Source organism: Zootoca vivipara, chromosome 9 (assembly GCF_965207765.1).
Source record: "Zootoca vivipara chromosome 9, rZooViv2.hap1.1, whole genome shotgun sequence".
In the NCBI taxonomy this organism is placed as follows: Eukaryota; Metazoa; Chordata; class Lepidosauria; order Squamata; family Lacertidae; genus Zootoca; species Zootoca vivipara.
In genome coordinates this window covers 17,415,794-17,432,251 of record NC_142592.1, presented here as the reverse complement: position 1 = coordinate 17,432,251, position 16,458 = coordinate 17,415,794, and the positions used below count along the sequence as shown (strand labels likewise).

The 16,458-nt window shown below is 43.1% G+C and overlaps 1 protein-coding gene across 1 annotated transcript; it reads left to right on the top strand.

Annotated features, from left to right (window-relative positions):
• Positions 1 to 3,254: 3,254 nt before the first annotated feature.
• LOC148684551 (A-type voltage-gated potassium channel KCND2) lies at positions 3,255 to 8,456 on the top strand. Its single transcript, XM_088652256.1, has 2 exons — positions 3,255 to 3,806; positions 6,259 to 8,456. Exon 2 carries the CDS (start codon positions 6,311 to 6,313, stop codon positions 7,427 to 7,429), a length of 1,119 nt encoding a protein of 372 aa, XP_088508382.1. The 5' UTR covers positions 3,255 to 3,806; positions 6,259 to 6,310; the 3' UTR covers positions 7,430 to 8,456.
• Positions 8,457 to 16,458: the final 8,002 nt, after the last annotated feature.

Here is a 16,458-nt window from a genome sequence, read left to right as displayed (position 1 = left end):
CGGCAGTCATTAAGCTGCTGGTAGGTGAGGATTTTAACTTCTCAGGTGTACTGGGATGCAAGCCCGACCAGAAATGCTTCTTGCCCTAACTCCTGACTCCTGGCGCGTGAAGACTGGTTGTGGCTGCGCAATGTGCAAGAAACATGCTCCACACATGCTTACATGGGTATGTAACATCTCTCCGATGAAAATAGGGATGTCCCATTCCATAATGATAATTTTACTATTTATACCCCACACATCGTACTGGGTTGCCCCAGCCATTCTGAGCAGCTTCCAACATATATTAAAATGTAATAAAATATTAAACATTAAAAAAAAATACTTCCCTATACAGGCATAGCTGCCAAGTTATCCCATTTTTTAAGGGAAATTCCATTATGCTGAATAGGCTTCCTTGCGAGAAAAGGGAAAACTTGGCAGCTATGTATACAGGATTGCCTTCAGACGGCTCAGGGGTAGGATAACTTCATACCCTACATTTTTCCAATGAAAATAGGGACATCCTAAGGAAAAGTGGGACATTACAGGATCAAATTAGAAACCGGGACATCTTCTCTGAATCAGGGATGTCCATGGAAAAATAGGGACACTTGGAGGGTCTGTGCTTAGGCCTTAGGCACACCCTCTGTTCTTTAGTCATAGAATTCAGAGCTAACCTGGAATTTCCACAAAATGATCTAGAACCATGATGTGAAGTGCTCTAGCTCAAATTTAAAGCCACAGGGATCTGGGGCCAGGCAAGGCAGGGGTGACACCTCTTACGCTTTAGCTGTTTATAGCTGTGATTTCAGCTGGTTATTTTACATTTAATTGCCTCTGGGACACAGCAGACAAGTCTGACGTTTTGGGCAGCGCAAGTCAAGGGTTCACCTCGTCTCATGATCAGCATAGTTTTACAAGTATGGTAGTCAATGGTACTGTTATTATTAGCTTGGAATCTATGATAGATTGACTTAAATAAGTTCATGGAAGAATAGTCTCCTGTCTGCTTCTCCCTCCTACAGCTATGTGGATCTGTAGAACCTTCTTGGAGTGATGGGGAACCCCATTAACCAATGTTAGATGGAGAAGGGGAGGAGACAGAAATATTTCTTTCCAATTAACTTCCTTAGGCTATCTCAGGTTTAAGCACACTCTTGTGTAATTCCCACTTTCTCTGGTAAATACCTGCACCCCATGCCACATTGTTCAGGAGGGTCCCATGAGCTTCTGGGGAGGCTTTTTTTAGGGGAGACAAGTGCCTTCAAATAAAATGATGAGAAAGGAAACATTGCTTCCATTAGGTTTCCACTAGTTATTGACTTCAGTTAAGATCTGTAGCTAAATTGCCCTATTAATTCTTTTGTGGTTCTACTGCACATTATCTTCTGTACATTTATACACTAGCAATTTACCACCACTACCACTGCTCTCTCTCATCATTCAGCACATCATCATCATAACCCAGGATTTATACAATTTTGAGCAATAGCTCAGTTGCTTAGAGCATGGTACTGATAATGCCACGGTTGCAGGTACAACCCCCATATGGGATGGCTGCATATCCCTGCATTGCAGGAGTTCGACTAGATGATCCTCAGGGTCCCTTCCAACTCTATGATTCTAAGAACTGAAAGATATACTAGATTCCAGAAATATATTCCAGTAGACCCCTCAGCTGTGTGGCCCCAGTAAGCAAGGCTTTAGTGCGGTGGGTGGTCACAGTGCACACACAGGGCAGGACTTTCCTGTTTTGCCTTAGGCGGTAAAAAAGGATGGGCCACCCACATTGCAGCAGAATGAATATCAGTAGAAAGAGCACCATGTATTTGAAGTTTGACTGTGTGGCATGTAGTGTACAGCTTAGATCAGCGTTTCTCAACCACTGTTCCGCGGCACACTAGTGTGCCGCGAGACGCTGGCTGGTGTGCCGCGACGTGCGGCGCCGAGAAGGGCGATTTGCCAATACACAGCGCTGACCCGCCAGAAAGCAATATTTCTCCTCCTCTTTCCCAAAGCTCAGTGCAAGCGAGCCTGGCGGCCGCCAATACACAACACTGACCCGCCGGAAAGCAATATTTGGCAAGTGTTTCTTACAGTCATAATTATAATATAGGGCGGCACAGAGTTAAATTTTTTAACTTTTTTAATGGTGGTGTGCCTCGTGATTTTTTTCACGGAACAAGTGTGCCGTGGCGCAAAAAAGGTTGAGAAACACTGGCTTAGATGCAGGTATGAATATACACCACATGCCACACATTCCTGATTTGCCTCAGGCGGCATAATGGGGTGGGTCACTTCTGCGTCCTCTATATACAATTAAATTCCTGATTCATATATTCTTGGGAAGAAAAAGAGAGGAGAGGATGCTTCTCCCTGACATCAAGTTTTTATGCAGATATAATTTTTGGACCCCAGGCTGAAGTGGTCCAGCCCAGACAACAGGTACTGTATCAACCATTTCTGAAGTTTGAGTCATGAAGGTGCAGCGGAGACTTACTCGTCCTCTACGCGCCATCTAGCGGTCAAAAAGAGAAGGATTTGGGTTTCCAAAGCGGACGGCAATAAGCGAAGATGATTTGGAAAACGAGGAGAGAGAGAGAGAGAGAGAGAGAGAGAGAGAGAGAGAGAGAGAGAGAGAGAGAGAGAGAGAGAGAGAGAGAGAGAGAGAGAGAGAGAGAGAGAGAGAGAGAGAGAGAGAGAGAGAGAGAGAGAGAGAGAGAGAGAGAGAGAGACCTCCCAGGAATGACGATCATTTTTGAAAGCTGGTTCAAGGCGATTTGGACAGCGGCTGCAAAACACCGCGAAACATTGCATAACCTCAGCTTACTTGGTTGTCATTTGCAAATGGGCATTCTTGGGAATCCCACAAAGTTTCAGAAATATTAGAAAGGGGGGGGGACCACCTTCTGCAAAGACTTCTTCAGAAAACGTGTGTGGTGGGGCAGACGGACAACCAAGGTGTCGTGTGCCTGATTCCAATGAGGAGAGGGCAGAGCGACACGCGCAGCGCACAGACACCCGCTGCCCCTTCGCCTGTGTTGCCAAGCCGGAGTGTGCACCGATTTGCAATTCTCTTTGTTCCTCTCCGGATCGATGCCCTCCTCCTCCTCCTCCTCCGCACCGGGACTCCCTCCGCCTTCTCTCCAACCCCCCCCCCCCCGCGCCGCCCCAGTGACATTTGCCGGGTGGGAGGAGGCGAACGAAGCGCCTGTGTGAAATCATAACCTGCAGCAGCGGCAGCAGGGTGGGCTTCCCTCCCCTCCCCTCCTCCGCCTACTGCTGCCGTCTTCCCCGCTTCCTTCTCCGCAGCCCCGCCAGCCCCGAGCGGCGACAGGAGCGGCAGCAGCAGCAGCATCCTCGGCGGCGGCGGCAAGCAAGAAGCCCCCTCGCCCGGCTCTGCCAGGCATGGGCCACCCACTGGAAAGGCAGCAGCAGCAGCAGCAGCGAGGAGGAAGCCGGTCTTCGCCCCCAGCCCTGCCCTCCGCCAGCAGCAGCCCGCGGCATGGACGGCGGCAGCAGCCCTCCGACTGCCTGACTGGAGCCGCCGCCGCCGCCGAGCTGGGCTGGTTCCTGAGAGGAGGAGGAGGAGAAGGAGAGGAAGAAGCGGGTCTGCATTGAGCCGCCGCCAGCAGGCGGGATTGCGTCGCTTTCTCCACACGCCCACCAGCCGCCCCGCCGCCGTCGAACTTGTTGCTGAGGGGAAGCGGCGGGAAGAAGGGGCGGGCGGAGGAGAAGCCTCTCGCGGAGGGTGGGGGAGACGCACGCGCGCCCGCCACCTCCATGCCAAACGGGGCGCCCCGGCCACGAGGCGACTTCCCCAGGTGAGGAGATACTGCAAGGGAGGGAGGAAAGGAGGGAGGGACGGAGCCCACCTCAGGAAAGAGACCCCCCACACACACACACACCTCCTCGCCTCCACACACACACACACCGGTCACACGCCCCTACTCCATATTATTAGGAACACACACGCACACACGGGTCTGCAACGGTTTTTTTTTTAATGTTTAATTCCATCTCTCTCCGCCGCCGCCAGAGGTTTTGGGCGCCGCGCCACCTGCTCGGCAGCATCAAGTGGCGAGGAGAGTTTGCGAGGGCTCGAGAGGCGCCCAGGCGAGGCAGCGCGGAGGGAAGGCGCGCGCCTTTTTCGTGTTTTTTTTTTTTTGGCGGGCGAGGCGAATTCGGGCGAAGGGGGGATGCAGGAAGCGGGTGGGGTGGGGAGAGGAACCGAGAGCACTCTCGGCTCCCCAGAGAACTGAGGCAGTTTCTTTGCTTTCTATTCTCTTTCATTAGATTGTGGGGGGGAGGGGTTGTCCCCCCCCAGGAAAAAAAAATCACACCCCATCAGCCCCCCTTTCCTCCCTGAGACTACTAAATGAACTTCCTGCCTATGCCCCCCCCCCGTCCTCGGTTTCATATTGCCCATATATCTTTTTTTCCCCCGAACTGTTTTCTTTTGCACTGCTTGAGCTGTATTTTCCTTCTCCCTCGTAGTATCTTCGGACTCCCTGAGCTTACTTATTTTCTGACATCCCTGTACTCCATAAGGCATGGGGGGGTGCAGCTGCCCCCCTAGATCAAGTAAAGCAATAGAAATAACTAACTGACCAATCACGTCGGTTCTACCCCCTAGCAAAAGTCCCGCCCCCCCCAAAGTTCTGCCCCCCAACAAAAATCTGCCTATGCCCATGCCCCAAGGCACCCACGTACACCCACACTTGCTCATAGAACCCCAACCTGTCTTCAACCTTTCCTGAAGATGGTCAGGCATGAGACTTCCCTCCTGCTCCCCAGACACCCACTGACCCTCCCTTCCTCTTCCTGAACTATGAATACTCTAGTCTAGCCTAACTCGACTGCATCTGCAAACTCAAATCAGTTTCATTCCCCTCTACCCACATCAGTACCCTCAAGTTCCATCCTTATCCTCTAAGGAACAAACTCCCAACACCCACCCCTCCCTCCCTCCCTCTCTTCCCCTCCAACATCCCCTTCATTTCCCCCCTCCCTGACCTATTAGGAAGCTCCTGCCGTCTCTCTCGCCATTTAATAAAATACCCACCCACCCCCTTTCATAAGAACCTCTCCCTCAGAGTTTCGTACTTTTACTCCTGAACCCACAACTGGTCCTTCCTGAACTTCTGCCCAGAGAAAGCCACATTTTTTACTTTCCCCAATTGTTCAATATGCCCACCTTGCTTACTAAAGTACTCTATTTCTTTTTTCCTCTTCACCTTCCCTAAGACAGCTTGCAGAATCCAGGTCCCATTTCCTTCTAAACACCTGTTCCCTCAATCACATGTTCCTCAGGAGTCAAACTGTCCCTCTGCAAGTTTTTTTTTTTAAAAAAGAAACCTTGTCTTTCCCTAACTTTTAAGGTACTGATTTGCCTTTAATCCCTCTGCCCTGTTTCCCCAGAACAGGACGAGTCTGGAGAAGGTGAGTGATGGGTTGACATGATGTGAAATCAGCTGTGAATTCAGAGTGGGCATCTTCTTCCTAAACCTGCTGTTTCCTAATAAATGGATGTGGAAAAATTAGCAAGTGTTCCTTCAGCAGCATAGCTTAAGGATTTACCAAAGGGAACATAGCATAATCATCTGTTCTCTCTCTCTCCATTTCCAAGCCAGATATTTGCAGCTGGTGGCTAATGTAGGAGTAGGTGGGAAGGGATTTGGGCTTGGATTTGGGCTTGGAGTGCATCTCCAGGATTCAGGAAAAGTACAGGAATGGTTCCTAGCCAGTAGATTGCGTCTTTGGCCTGGAATATTATCTAACTGCTGCTTATTGGCCCTGGCAGGCTGACTGACTGATTACCTCTTGCAGCTGCTGTCCTTTTGCTTAATTTTTCTGCATGTGAATATTTCCTTGTATCAGGAACCAAGTGGTAGAGACAGGAGGTGCCAGTTTGGGGATTATAGTACTACACGACACCTATCCATCTACCATCAATAGTTAATATACAAAATCCGATTTCTTAGTCTGACTTGAATAATGATGTAATGGTGGCAAATGAGAGACGGTGACATAGAGCAAGAGGGGAGAAATGGGCAAGATTTTTATTATGCGCTCAAAATATTTTGATACTGCTCTTCACTCTGTGAGATGATCCCAACAGCAGAGCACCAAGTAACACATCTAAACATATAAAATAATAGAATGATAAAATAAACCTCAAAGCAACAGACATAGACGTATAAAATTATATTCTTTGGAAATAACAGACATCCTAATTTCTTGGTACATTTTGTTTTTGTTTTGTTTTTTATGTAGACTGGATTATTTCTAAAAAGAACCCCTGGGCATACCAGTAGCAACTTACACCATGGCAGCAGGAGTAGCAGCATGGCTGCCTTTTGCTCGGGCAGCTGCTATAGGATGGATGCCGGTGGCCACAAACCCCATGCCGAGTGCCCCTCGCCAAGAGAGGAAGCGTAGCCAGGACTCTCTGATTGTACTGAATGTCAGTGGCACCCAGTTCCAGACCTGGCTCGATACCCTGGAACGCTATCCTGACACGCTGCTGGGCAGCTCAGAAAGGGATTTCTTCTACCATCCTGAGACGCAGCAATACTTTTTCGACCGGGACCCTGACATCTTCCGACACATCCTCAATTTCTACCGAACAGGGAAGCTACACTACCCGCGTCAAGAGTGCATCTCAGCCTATGATGAGGAGCTGGCCTTCTTTGGTATAATTCCTGAGATCATTGGTGACTGCTGCTATGAGGAATACAAGGACCGGCGGCGGGAAAATGCCGAACGTCTTCAGGATGATGCTGATCAGGATAATGCCGATGAATGCAATCTGCCCTCCATGACAGCCCGGGAGAGGATGTGGCGGGCCTTTGAGAATCCACACACCAGCACCCTGGCCCTGGTATTTTACTATGTTACGGGCTTCTTCATTGCCGTCTCCGTCCTTGCCAATGTAGTGGAGACAGTACCCTGTGGGCTAAGTCCTGGTAGCATCAAGGAGCTGTCCTGTGGAGAGCGCTATGATGTGGCTTTCTTTTGCCTGGATACGGCTTGTGTCATGATCTTCACAGTTGAGTATCTGTTGCGTCTAGTGGCTGCCCCGAGCCGTTACAAGTTTGTGCGTAGTGTCATGAGTATCATTGATGTAGTGGCCATTATGCCCTATTACATTGGTCTTGTGATGACCAACAATGAGGATGTCAGTGGGGCCTTTGTAACACTGCGTGTCTTCCGTGTCTTCCGGATCTTTAAATTTTCCCGCCACTCACAGGGTTTGCGCATCCTGGGCTACACTCTGAAAAGCTGTGCATCAGAGCTTGGCTTTCTCCTCTTTTCTCTCACTATGGCCATCATAATCTTTGCTACGGTCATGTTCTATGCTGAGAAAGGCTCAACGTCCACCAAATTCACCAGCATCCCTGCAGCTTTCTGGTATACCATTGTCACTATGACCACCCTTGGGTAAGTGCATATTGGTTTGGGTAGCTACCTGAGCAGAATATTAAAAAAAGCCATGTTGCTATCATTGCTTTTCCGATTTTGTGTTTTAAAATTGTGTGAGGAAAGTGACAATGTACACCCGTGTTGATCAAGGAAGTGCCTTTGATCTATCTGTCTGTGGTGATGTGCAGAAGTATGGGAGTTCTCCATCTCTAATTGAGCACAATGATGAGAGGTCCTTGCAATTGTAAGATTGCTTTAATTTTAATATTTTTTCTCTTGCATACTGAGATCCCAGTGTTTAAATTTCCATTCACCTACTTCCCTTTGAATGTTAGGGAACAACAGGTGATGAGTTACATGCTTGAAATCCAATCTAAAATTGGGTGATTTTGCTCTCAAGTTAGCGTTGGACCAAAATTGTAAGTTCTTTTTAATATTTTAAAGGTGAATGTATCTGTCCGAGAAAGAGTAAGTATATTTTTTACAAACTTTTACTCTAACCTCAGGAAAGTCAATATTATTCTCCAACAGGATCAGAAATGGTATGATACCTACCAATTGACATGCATTTATGCCAGTGCTGGTATATCAGAATGATATACTATGGTGTATTTAACTACAGTACTTAATATGTGTTAAATCTAGCTCCTGCTAACTTTGAAAATATAACAATGAAAATGTCAAACCCATAATAATATAGTGAACTTTGTGTGGGAAGTAAAACTCTTCTGAAACTGCAGCAAATTTACCAAGAACATTAATAGCTGGTGTAGTATTGTATTTAAAAAACATGTTGTGTAAATATATTTGCTTAAGATGGAATATGATACAACATTAAAATCAGTGGTACAAGTGCTGGATTTGACCTAAGGAGGTAAGTCAATTCTAGGGACACCATAGTCATTGTATTCCCAAATTTTTGCAATACCTTAGTCAAATGTATGGCTTAAAAATGTAACAGTATTTATCTCATTTCAAAATTTTCATTGCTGCAACTGTGTAACATCCATGTAAACTTATTTCTTAAAGATAAACTCTCTCTGTATCAGAATTAATGAACTCACAGATTATGTTTTATATAGAAAACCATGGGCAAAGCATTACAATGTGAATAAGTATACTGCTATCATTTTCTATTCAGCAATGGTATTGGCTGATAAGGAAAATTATTATGGAGGTAAATCGTGAACACCAAAAATATTGTTCTTGTAGATGACTTGACATTTCAGTAATGGATAGTGATCTAGTTATACAGGAAATTAGTAGTCCCTCTCTATATGTTGCATGATATTATTATTATTATTATTATTATTATTATTATTATTATTATTATCCATTTTAATGTTGTTTCACACATAGGGCAAAATACAGTCAATTAAGCTCCATTACTTTCAATAGATTTAAGCATGTACTTAACTCTCCCATTGAAATCAGTACTGTGTAAAAGTGCTGAACTCTGGCTTGATTGTGCATACAAATTAGGTTGAAATTAGTAATGCTAATGTCTTTAAAAAGGAACCAGTCTTGAATAAACTGGGGCAGGGAGCTGATTTTAAAGCATAAAGGTTGTATATGTTGGGAGTACTGAATCTTCTTCCACTCAGCAGTTTATTTCTCCCCAAGTCTTCCCTTCCGTCACTTTGCTCCCAGATAGGCAAACCTAGTTTTGGAGCATTGGAGAGAAAAGTGTTTGGGAGGTGGGCTGACTGACTGTGAGAATAAAACAGAGAGACAAGGGAAGCCTCAGTACCTCCCACCTGCTCACTCTTTTTTCTCATAAAAGTAGACCCTCATCCTCTGTTTTTATGGAATTGAGGCATATCTGTGTCATGCCTATATATTAGACTAAAGTGTCTAGTGAAATGTCTAGTTTTGAACTCAGGGAAATATTAACAGTAGCATTTTTTTAATAAGTGGTACACAATGTTGATCTAATATTTGCCACAACACTTGAAGAAACAATGTTGATGCAATATTTGCCACAATACCTGAAGAAGAAGAGAAACTCTGGTCAGTAGTTGATGTGACTCACATTATGTGCAGGACATGTTCAAATGACTGCATTGATTGTAGTATGTACCGTCTGCGTGCTCTTGTCCATGGTGCTGAAGAGACACTTGTTTTTTGTTACATCACCTTGCAGTTGAATTTCCCCCATGTTGTTGTTATTATTTAGTGGGATGATGGCACCAGACACTTAGGAAAGTAGGTAGTCTGAGATGCAGATAAAAAGAATTGTTCTGCTTCTTAGCTCCTTAAACACTAGTTAGATCATGTTGTGTCTTATGACAAAATGCCCATTGTCCCACTGTGTGATACTTTATAAAGCAGCTTTCCTACTTTTGTATGATACCCCCTTTCCTTTTTAGGACCACCTCTATGGATATTCTTAATGCTCATAGAGCAAAGGAGTATTAGTAATACCAATAATATGTATTAATGTTAAACTTGGCTTGAGGGGTGTTGACAAAAAAGCACTTTGCAAGTTTTCCTGTGGTTCATTATTATACCCATCAACAGATTAACTGATTCAATTTATCTTTTCATATCAGTTATTTGCAATTATAGTGAAATTATAGTGAAACAATAATCTCAAGAGTAATCCCTGCACCCCACAAATGATATTTTCATTTCGGACAAGGCCAAAAGAAGGAAAAGTAGAAGCAGGAGAAAGCAAACTCAAAGTTGTTACATATTACTCACTTCTAAAAATCAGTGTTAAATTCTGAAGTTCTCCATTAGACAAAATTATCTTCAGTTTACATGGCTGGCTTAAAGCCTATTTAAGGACATTAAGATTTGTTTGTATAAAAGAATGTTTTAATTATGGACAAAGTGAAATGAACTACACTTTGCTTAGTAACTTCTTTTGAATGCTATAAAACCACATGAAGGTTTCTGGTAAGTAAACAGCTCGATTTTTTACATTGTAGAAAATGAATATGGGCTTTTCTGAAATAGCAATGATATGGAATGACAACTTAGTCATGGAAAAGTCATAATGCTGGCAGCAAAGCCATATTTCTTTGTGATTGCTAGACAATTTACCAATCTTCTAAAAATGCAACAGATTACATTTTCTTTTTTACAGAGCACTCCTCATGTTAAATATTGTCATATTTTAGTCTCCTAAAACAGCTCTAATAATACAATTCTATGCATGTTTACACAGAAGTAAGTCACAATATGTTCATTGGAACATATTGCACAATACCTCAGCCTTTTTCAAGGAGTTAAGTGAGATGTTAGAATAAAAGCTTGGACCAACTTTAAAGCAGATCAGAAACAATCTTGTTTAGCTGTAGTCCAGGCATCCCCAAACTGGGGCCCTCCAGATGTTTTGGCCTACAACTCCCATGATCCCAAGCTAGCAGGACCAGTGGTCAGGGAAGATGGGAATTGTAGTCCAAAACATCTGGAGGGCCGAAGTTTGGGGATGCCTGCTGTAGTCCAACTTGATATAGCTACAGCTACCATTTTAGAACTTGCCACTTTTTATTGCTAATTCATTGTGGGTCAGATCTATGCTAATTTGTAATGCCAGAGATCTGGTAAATAAATAAATAATGGAGATTTTAGTAAAGTATAGATAAAGTAAAAAAGCAAAAACAAAACTTTTTTTGTTTAATTCGCATTGCAGTTTATGAATCATCGTTACATTTTTTGCAGTTGGTGAAAAGATCACAAATATGTTTTTATAATCAGGCAAAAGCAATTATCTAGGCAGTAATACATAGAAGTATTATAAGCTACTTCATTGACTGATTATATGTCCACATAGAGGTGAATGGTAGACTTTTTTGAAGGTGATTTGCAAATGCATCCTTTGTCTTTTGTTGCTTTCCAGCTGTGAACTGCTACCCTTTTTATGTTTATATTATTGTTTTGTTTAAAAGCAAACAGTGGCAGCCTATCAGTCTGAAGCAAAACAGTAGCTTTTACAAATTCAGGGGACATGACAACCATACAGAAGTATATAAGTGCTGCATGACAGAAACCTGTAAGCTTACATAATGTGGATGGCAGTGGTGCCTACATAGTAAAGTGGGGGGAACGGTTTAAATAAATTAGAAGAGTGATTTGTGTGGCTCTAACAATCAAGTTAGTGGCTAAGTGCACCTTGAGACACAGAATGTTCATGCGTCAGTTGAAAGTAGCCTCTCTCCATCATACACACACACAACGGAGGTCAGAGGCAAGAGAGGGAATCAACTTGCACACATCCCAAACAGCTTATAAAAAGTATCCTGGAGAAAGAGAGAATTAAGATTGGATTGGAGAGATGCCTTTCTCATCACTAAAACTGCATGTCCTCCACTCTGGTTTTGGCCTGGCAGTCCTGCAGCACTATATAGTAGAGAGGGGAAACTTTTCAGTTGGTGGGTGGGTGAAGAAAAATGGTCAACTCCTGAAACTTGCCTACTCTCCTCCCCACCAACACCATTGAAGGGCCCGAACAGTATTGCAAGGCTTGTGTTATTGACTGCCTGGAATTATAAATGGGCTACACTCCCAACATTTTGTTGCAGGTGTCACTTGTTACTATAGTAATATCACCTCCAGCACCGGAGGCATCCAATTATTTCTAGCCAATTTTTCACTGAAAAGAGACAGCCCTGAAAGCCCAAAAAACTGCTTTATTTCTCAGTTCTGTATCCCCTGCCTCTGACCACTACAGCCTCTCTTTTGGCCATCCCTGCTTAAAACCTCACTGCCAATGAAGTGCCCTTTTTGGTCATTCTTGCTGTATTTTTGTGTCACTATTGCTAACTTGTCTCCTTCTGTGCATTTTTACTGTGCAATTATCTATACCTATCCAGGCTTTTGACGAAGCCCCCCATGATATTCTTGCAGAAAAGCTGGTAAAATGTAGATGAAGTAACTGTTACGTAGATTTGTAGCTGCTTGATTGAACTAGCCCAGAGTGTACTCACTAATGGATCCTCATCATCCTAGAAAAAAGTGACAAGAGGGGTGCCTCAGGATTCTGTCCTGGGTATATTGCCTCAGCCAAAAGAGGAAATAGTACCGGACTACTCTACCTTGGTCTGACCACATCTGGAGTACTGGGTCCAGTTCTGGGCACCAAAGTTTAAGGATATTGACAAGTTGGGACATTTACAGAGGAGGGTGACCAAGATGATCAAGGGTCTGGAAGGAATGAGGTCTTATGAGGAATGGTTGAGGGAGCTGGGTGTATTTACTCTAGATAAGAGACTGAGCAGAGTTATGATAGCCATCTTCAAATATCTCAAGGGCTCTCGCATGGAAGATGGAGCACACTTGTTTTCTTCTGCTTCAGAGGGTAGGATCCTAACCAATGACTTCAAGTTACAAGAAAGGAGCTTCCAACTAAACACCAGGAAGAACTTTCTGATAGTAGGAACAGACCCACTCGTAAAGTGGTGGACTCAGCTTCATTGGAAGTTCTGAAACAGAGGTTGGATGGCATCTGTCATGGATGCTTTAGTTTAGATTCCTGCTTTGCAGGGCGTTGGACTAGAGTGGGTTCCTTCCCACACTACAATGCTGTGATTCTAGGGTTCTAAGAATGTATTATTTATGATGCAAATCCTATGGATTTTAACAGAACAAAGTTTAAAAGCCAGGATGAAAAGATTGTGTAAACAAGAGTTTTATGCAAGAATGGTTAGAAATATATTGCTTTTAATGTTTGAATTAATTCAGCTTATAACATGCTTAATAATTATGTAATTTGATAAGCTGCCTCTTTCAGGTTTACAATCAAGGGCAATGACTGTGGTACCAGGGCAGAATCACACTCTATTCAAGGGCTGGAGAATTGGATCTGGCTGTCAGGCTGAATCCGTATCTCCCAACACACCACACAGCTCATTTTAGACAGATTGGTGGGGTTGCCAAATGGCTGATCACCTAATGTTAGGTGATCAAATCTTGTCTAGTGCTCTGCAAGTTGTGTTTTAATGATGAATAAAACAGCCTATCGAATGCCTGAGAGCAAAATTTCCATCTGATGCCAAAGAGATAGTAACAGGTGGGGCATTCTGGGAAGGGCATTCCCATAGATTGGAGACCACAACCAAAAAGACCTTCTAACTTGTCACCACTTTCTGAATCTGTCATGGAAGATCCATATGGAGGAGGGCCTCCAATTTAAATTTTGGATCAGCTTGGGTAGAGAACAAAGTTTACAGGTGGGAATATAACACGGAGAAGGACAGGAAGAACTTTGAAGAAAAAGAACGCATGCTCAAGATGATCCCCCTAACAGATAATATAGTATTTTGATGACTTGCTGATTTCATGAAACTGCCATGGCCTGAGCGTTGTGTCACCAAGTGTCAGTTTGGTGGCAGGTAATTCATTTTCCTTTCCTTAGATTGGAAGCAGATGGAATCTGGTGTTTTGGCAGTTGAGTCATTATGAATCAGAAAATAGCAGTTTGACTGGTGGACTGGTGGAACAGTGGAGACCAAAAGCCAAAACAACAAATATTTTACTGCAACACTAACAGCATGAGCAGCTAGGATATGATTTATTCATCTTGGACTATTATTTAAGTGATGTTCCAGAGTGTTAGAACGAGATTAAAAACCTGACTTAAAATAACAGAAAAATCCAGGAATCCAAATGGATGTTACCTCATTTCTTTTCCCCGTTTGTTTTTACAAAAATACTGAAACATTTATAATACTGGTGACTGAAATGTTCTTACCAGGTTGGAAAAGGGAGCTGTAATATGAAGCACAGTGAAATATATATAAAAAAACCCTTTGCAAATAAAATATTTATCTGATATTTTGTTGACATGAACAGTATTTCACAAGCACAAGAGAAAGTACTTACCTTGTTTATTATTTACCAGCAAATTTTGTTCATCTTATTGCTTTCTTTGTCATATAGAATTTTGTTCCTGGAGGTTACTCAGTATCCACAGAAAAATGCCTGCTTTATAGAAAACCAAGTGGGAAGAGAATTAGTACTTATATGGCAATTGTTTTAAAACAATTAGGAATTAACAAACCGTCCAGAACTAGTGATACAGTTGCAGATGCATATATTCAAAAACAAGCCCTTCCTTTCCATCACTGTGGTCCAACATTTGGTGGTCTACTTTGGTGAGAATTATGTTACCTCCTTAAAACATTTTAACACCCCTTATTACTTTCCAGCTTATCACATAAAACATTTCCATCTTTCTGAAAAAGATACTAATGTGGAATAGATGTGAAAACAACCCAATCAACCCCCCCCCAATAAATTCTCAATATTATACCTCACCTGGATTAGGTAGCTTACTTTAAGCACACACATAACTGATGCTATAAGAAGCATCCTGCAAAGCAAATTTCTGGATGGAAGTAAAATACTATGTGATCAGAGAACAAAGTGCTACCAGATATATCAGTGTTTCTGATATAAAGCAATCAATGCATGAACATGACATTCTGCCAGTGTAACTCAATACACAACCAAGTTAAGCCATGTATTTTGAGTTAGACAATCTGGTGCCATGGGCTTCACTAGGACAAAATATGTGCTCTGCTATATATCTGGGAGTAGATCTGATAAACAACTGTGACTTAAATGAAAACACCAGGTATATACAGACATCTTTAAACAAGAATGAACTAATTTAGTATATTGGGGCATACTGCTCCCCACTTTTCTATGGCATCTATAATCCTTATTGCTGTGATGTTTGCAGGAGTTTCATTTATTCACACTATAGGTCTTTTGCAGATATGTTTAATCCTTTTTTTATGAACACAGTCTATGTATGTATCTCAAAGCTGTACCTGGACCCATCCCAAAGACTCACGGCAGATTACAGTAGATTAAAAATACTACATTCCATTATAATCCGAAGAAATTAATTTTAACAACTATAAACGTAATACTAAAACACTGAATCTCCCTCTCCTGGCTAAGTTGTTACCATTTTCCAATAAAGTCCTGCATATCATTTACACAAATTTACTTTCATGGGGTTCAGCACAGGGTACAAGAAGGATTCTCATTGGTATCTCTGTTTAGGCAACTTGCTTCAAATCTAATGGCATATTATATAGTCTAATTTATGTACTTCTGTTGATAGCTAAGAACATGACATACCTGAGAGTGGAATCATGTAACTATATGGGATGTATGTATTTTGAAACTTCCCTAGCAGCAGTCTAAGCCCCCAGGCATGTTGGAGAGGGTTTAGGTTTCCTCCACCAGCACTAGCCAGTCGAAACACCAGTCATGGGGCATTTCTGAGAGTGGGGTCGAAAATGGACATACCTGGACCAGGCAAGGAGTTGGTGGATCCTAAACTGGTCTAGCTACTAACAGTGGGCCTGGCATGGGCATCTCTGCTGCACCAGCCTACTGCAGCAAAAAGGGGGAAGAAACTAGCCCCCTCCCCACAACTTCCATTGTGGCCAGCATAAATGGCAGAGCTCCATTCAGCCCTACACTCCCAAACAGGAGTTAGGATTGTTCCTAAGTGGTTATATAATAAATCTGTAGCTGGTTGTTTTAAAACTTTGGCCACGCAGTGAGCTCAATCTAGACAAGTGAAGCTCGGTAGTAATGCTTGATGTTCCATGTCACATGGCCAGTGTCTACATACATCTAGCTCTTCGCATGGTTAAAGCCACCACATGTGCAGTGTCTTCTGGATAATATACAGTCTTCCAGTCCTACCCTCTGAAGTTTGTCTGAAACTTTAAAACTTGTGGATGAATGTGGAATCACTGGCAGACCCAATGTCAGAGCCGTCATCTTGATAGTTTCATGATAGGTAGGCTGGGGATAACCTTGCGAAGAGCCTTGAAAGAAAATTTTATATTTGATATGGTAGAAAAGATGGAGTGGAAAAGGTGATGTGATTGAAGCAATTACCCAGAAGAATGGCTGTTACCTCTAAGCTTGAATAGATAGAAAGATGTATGATGAGGTCTGGTAAAAGCTGGAGAATGGGAGACTGAAGTAGTCAGGTAGAGGCTACATATTAAAATTAATAGTATGGTTATAACAATGCTTTGGCTGAAGGGGCAGCAATTCAGAAAGATGCTATTGTAA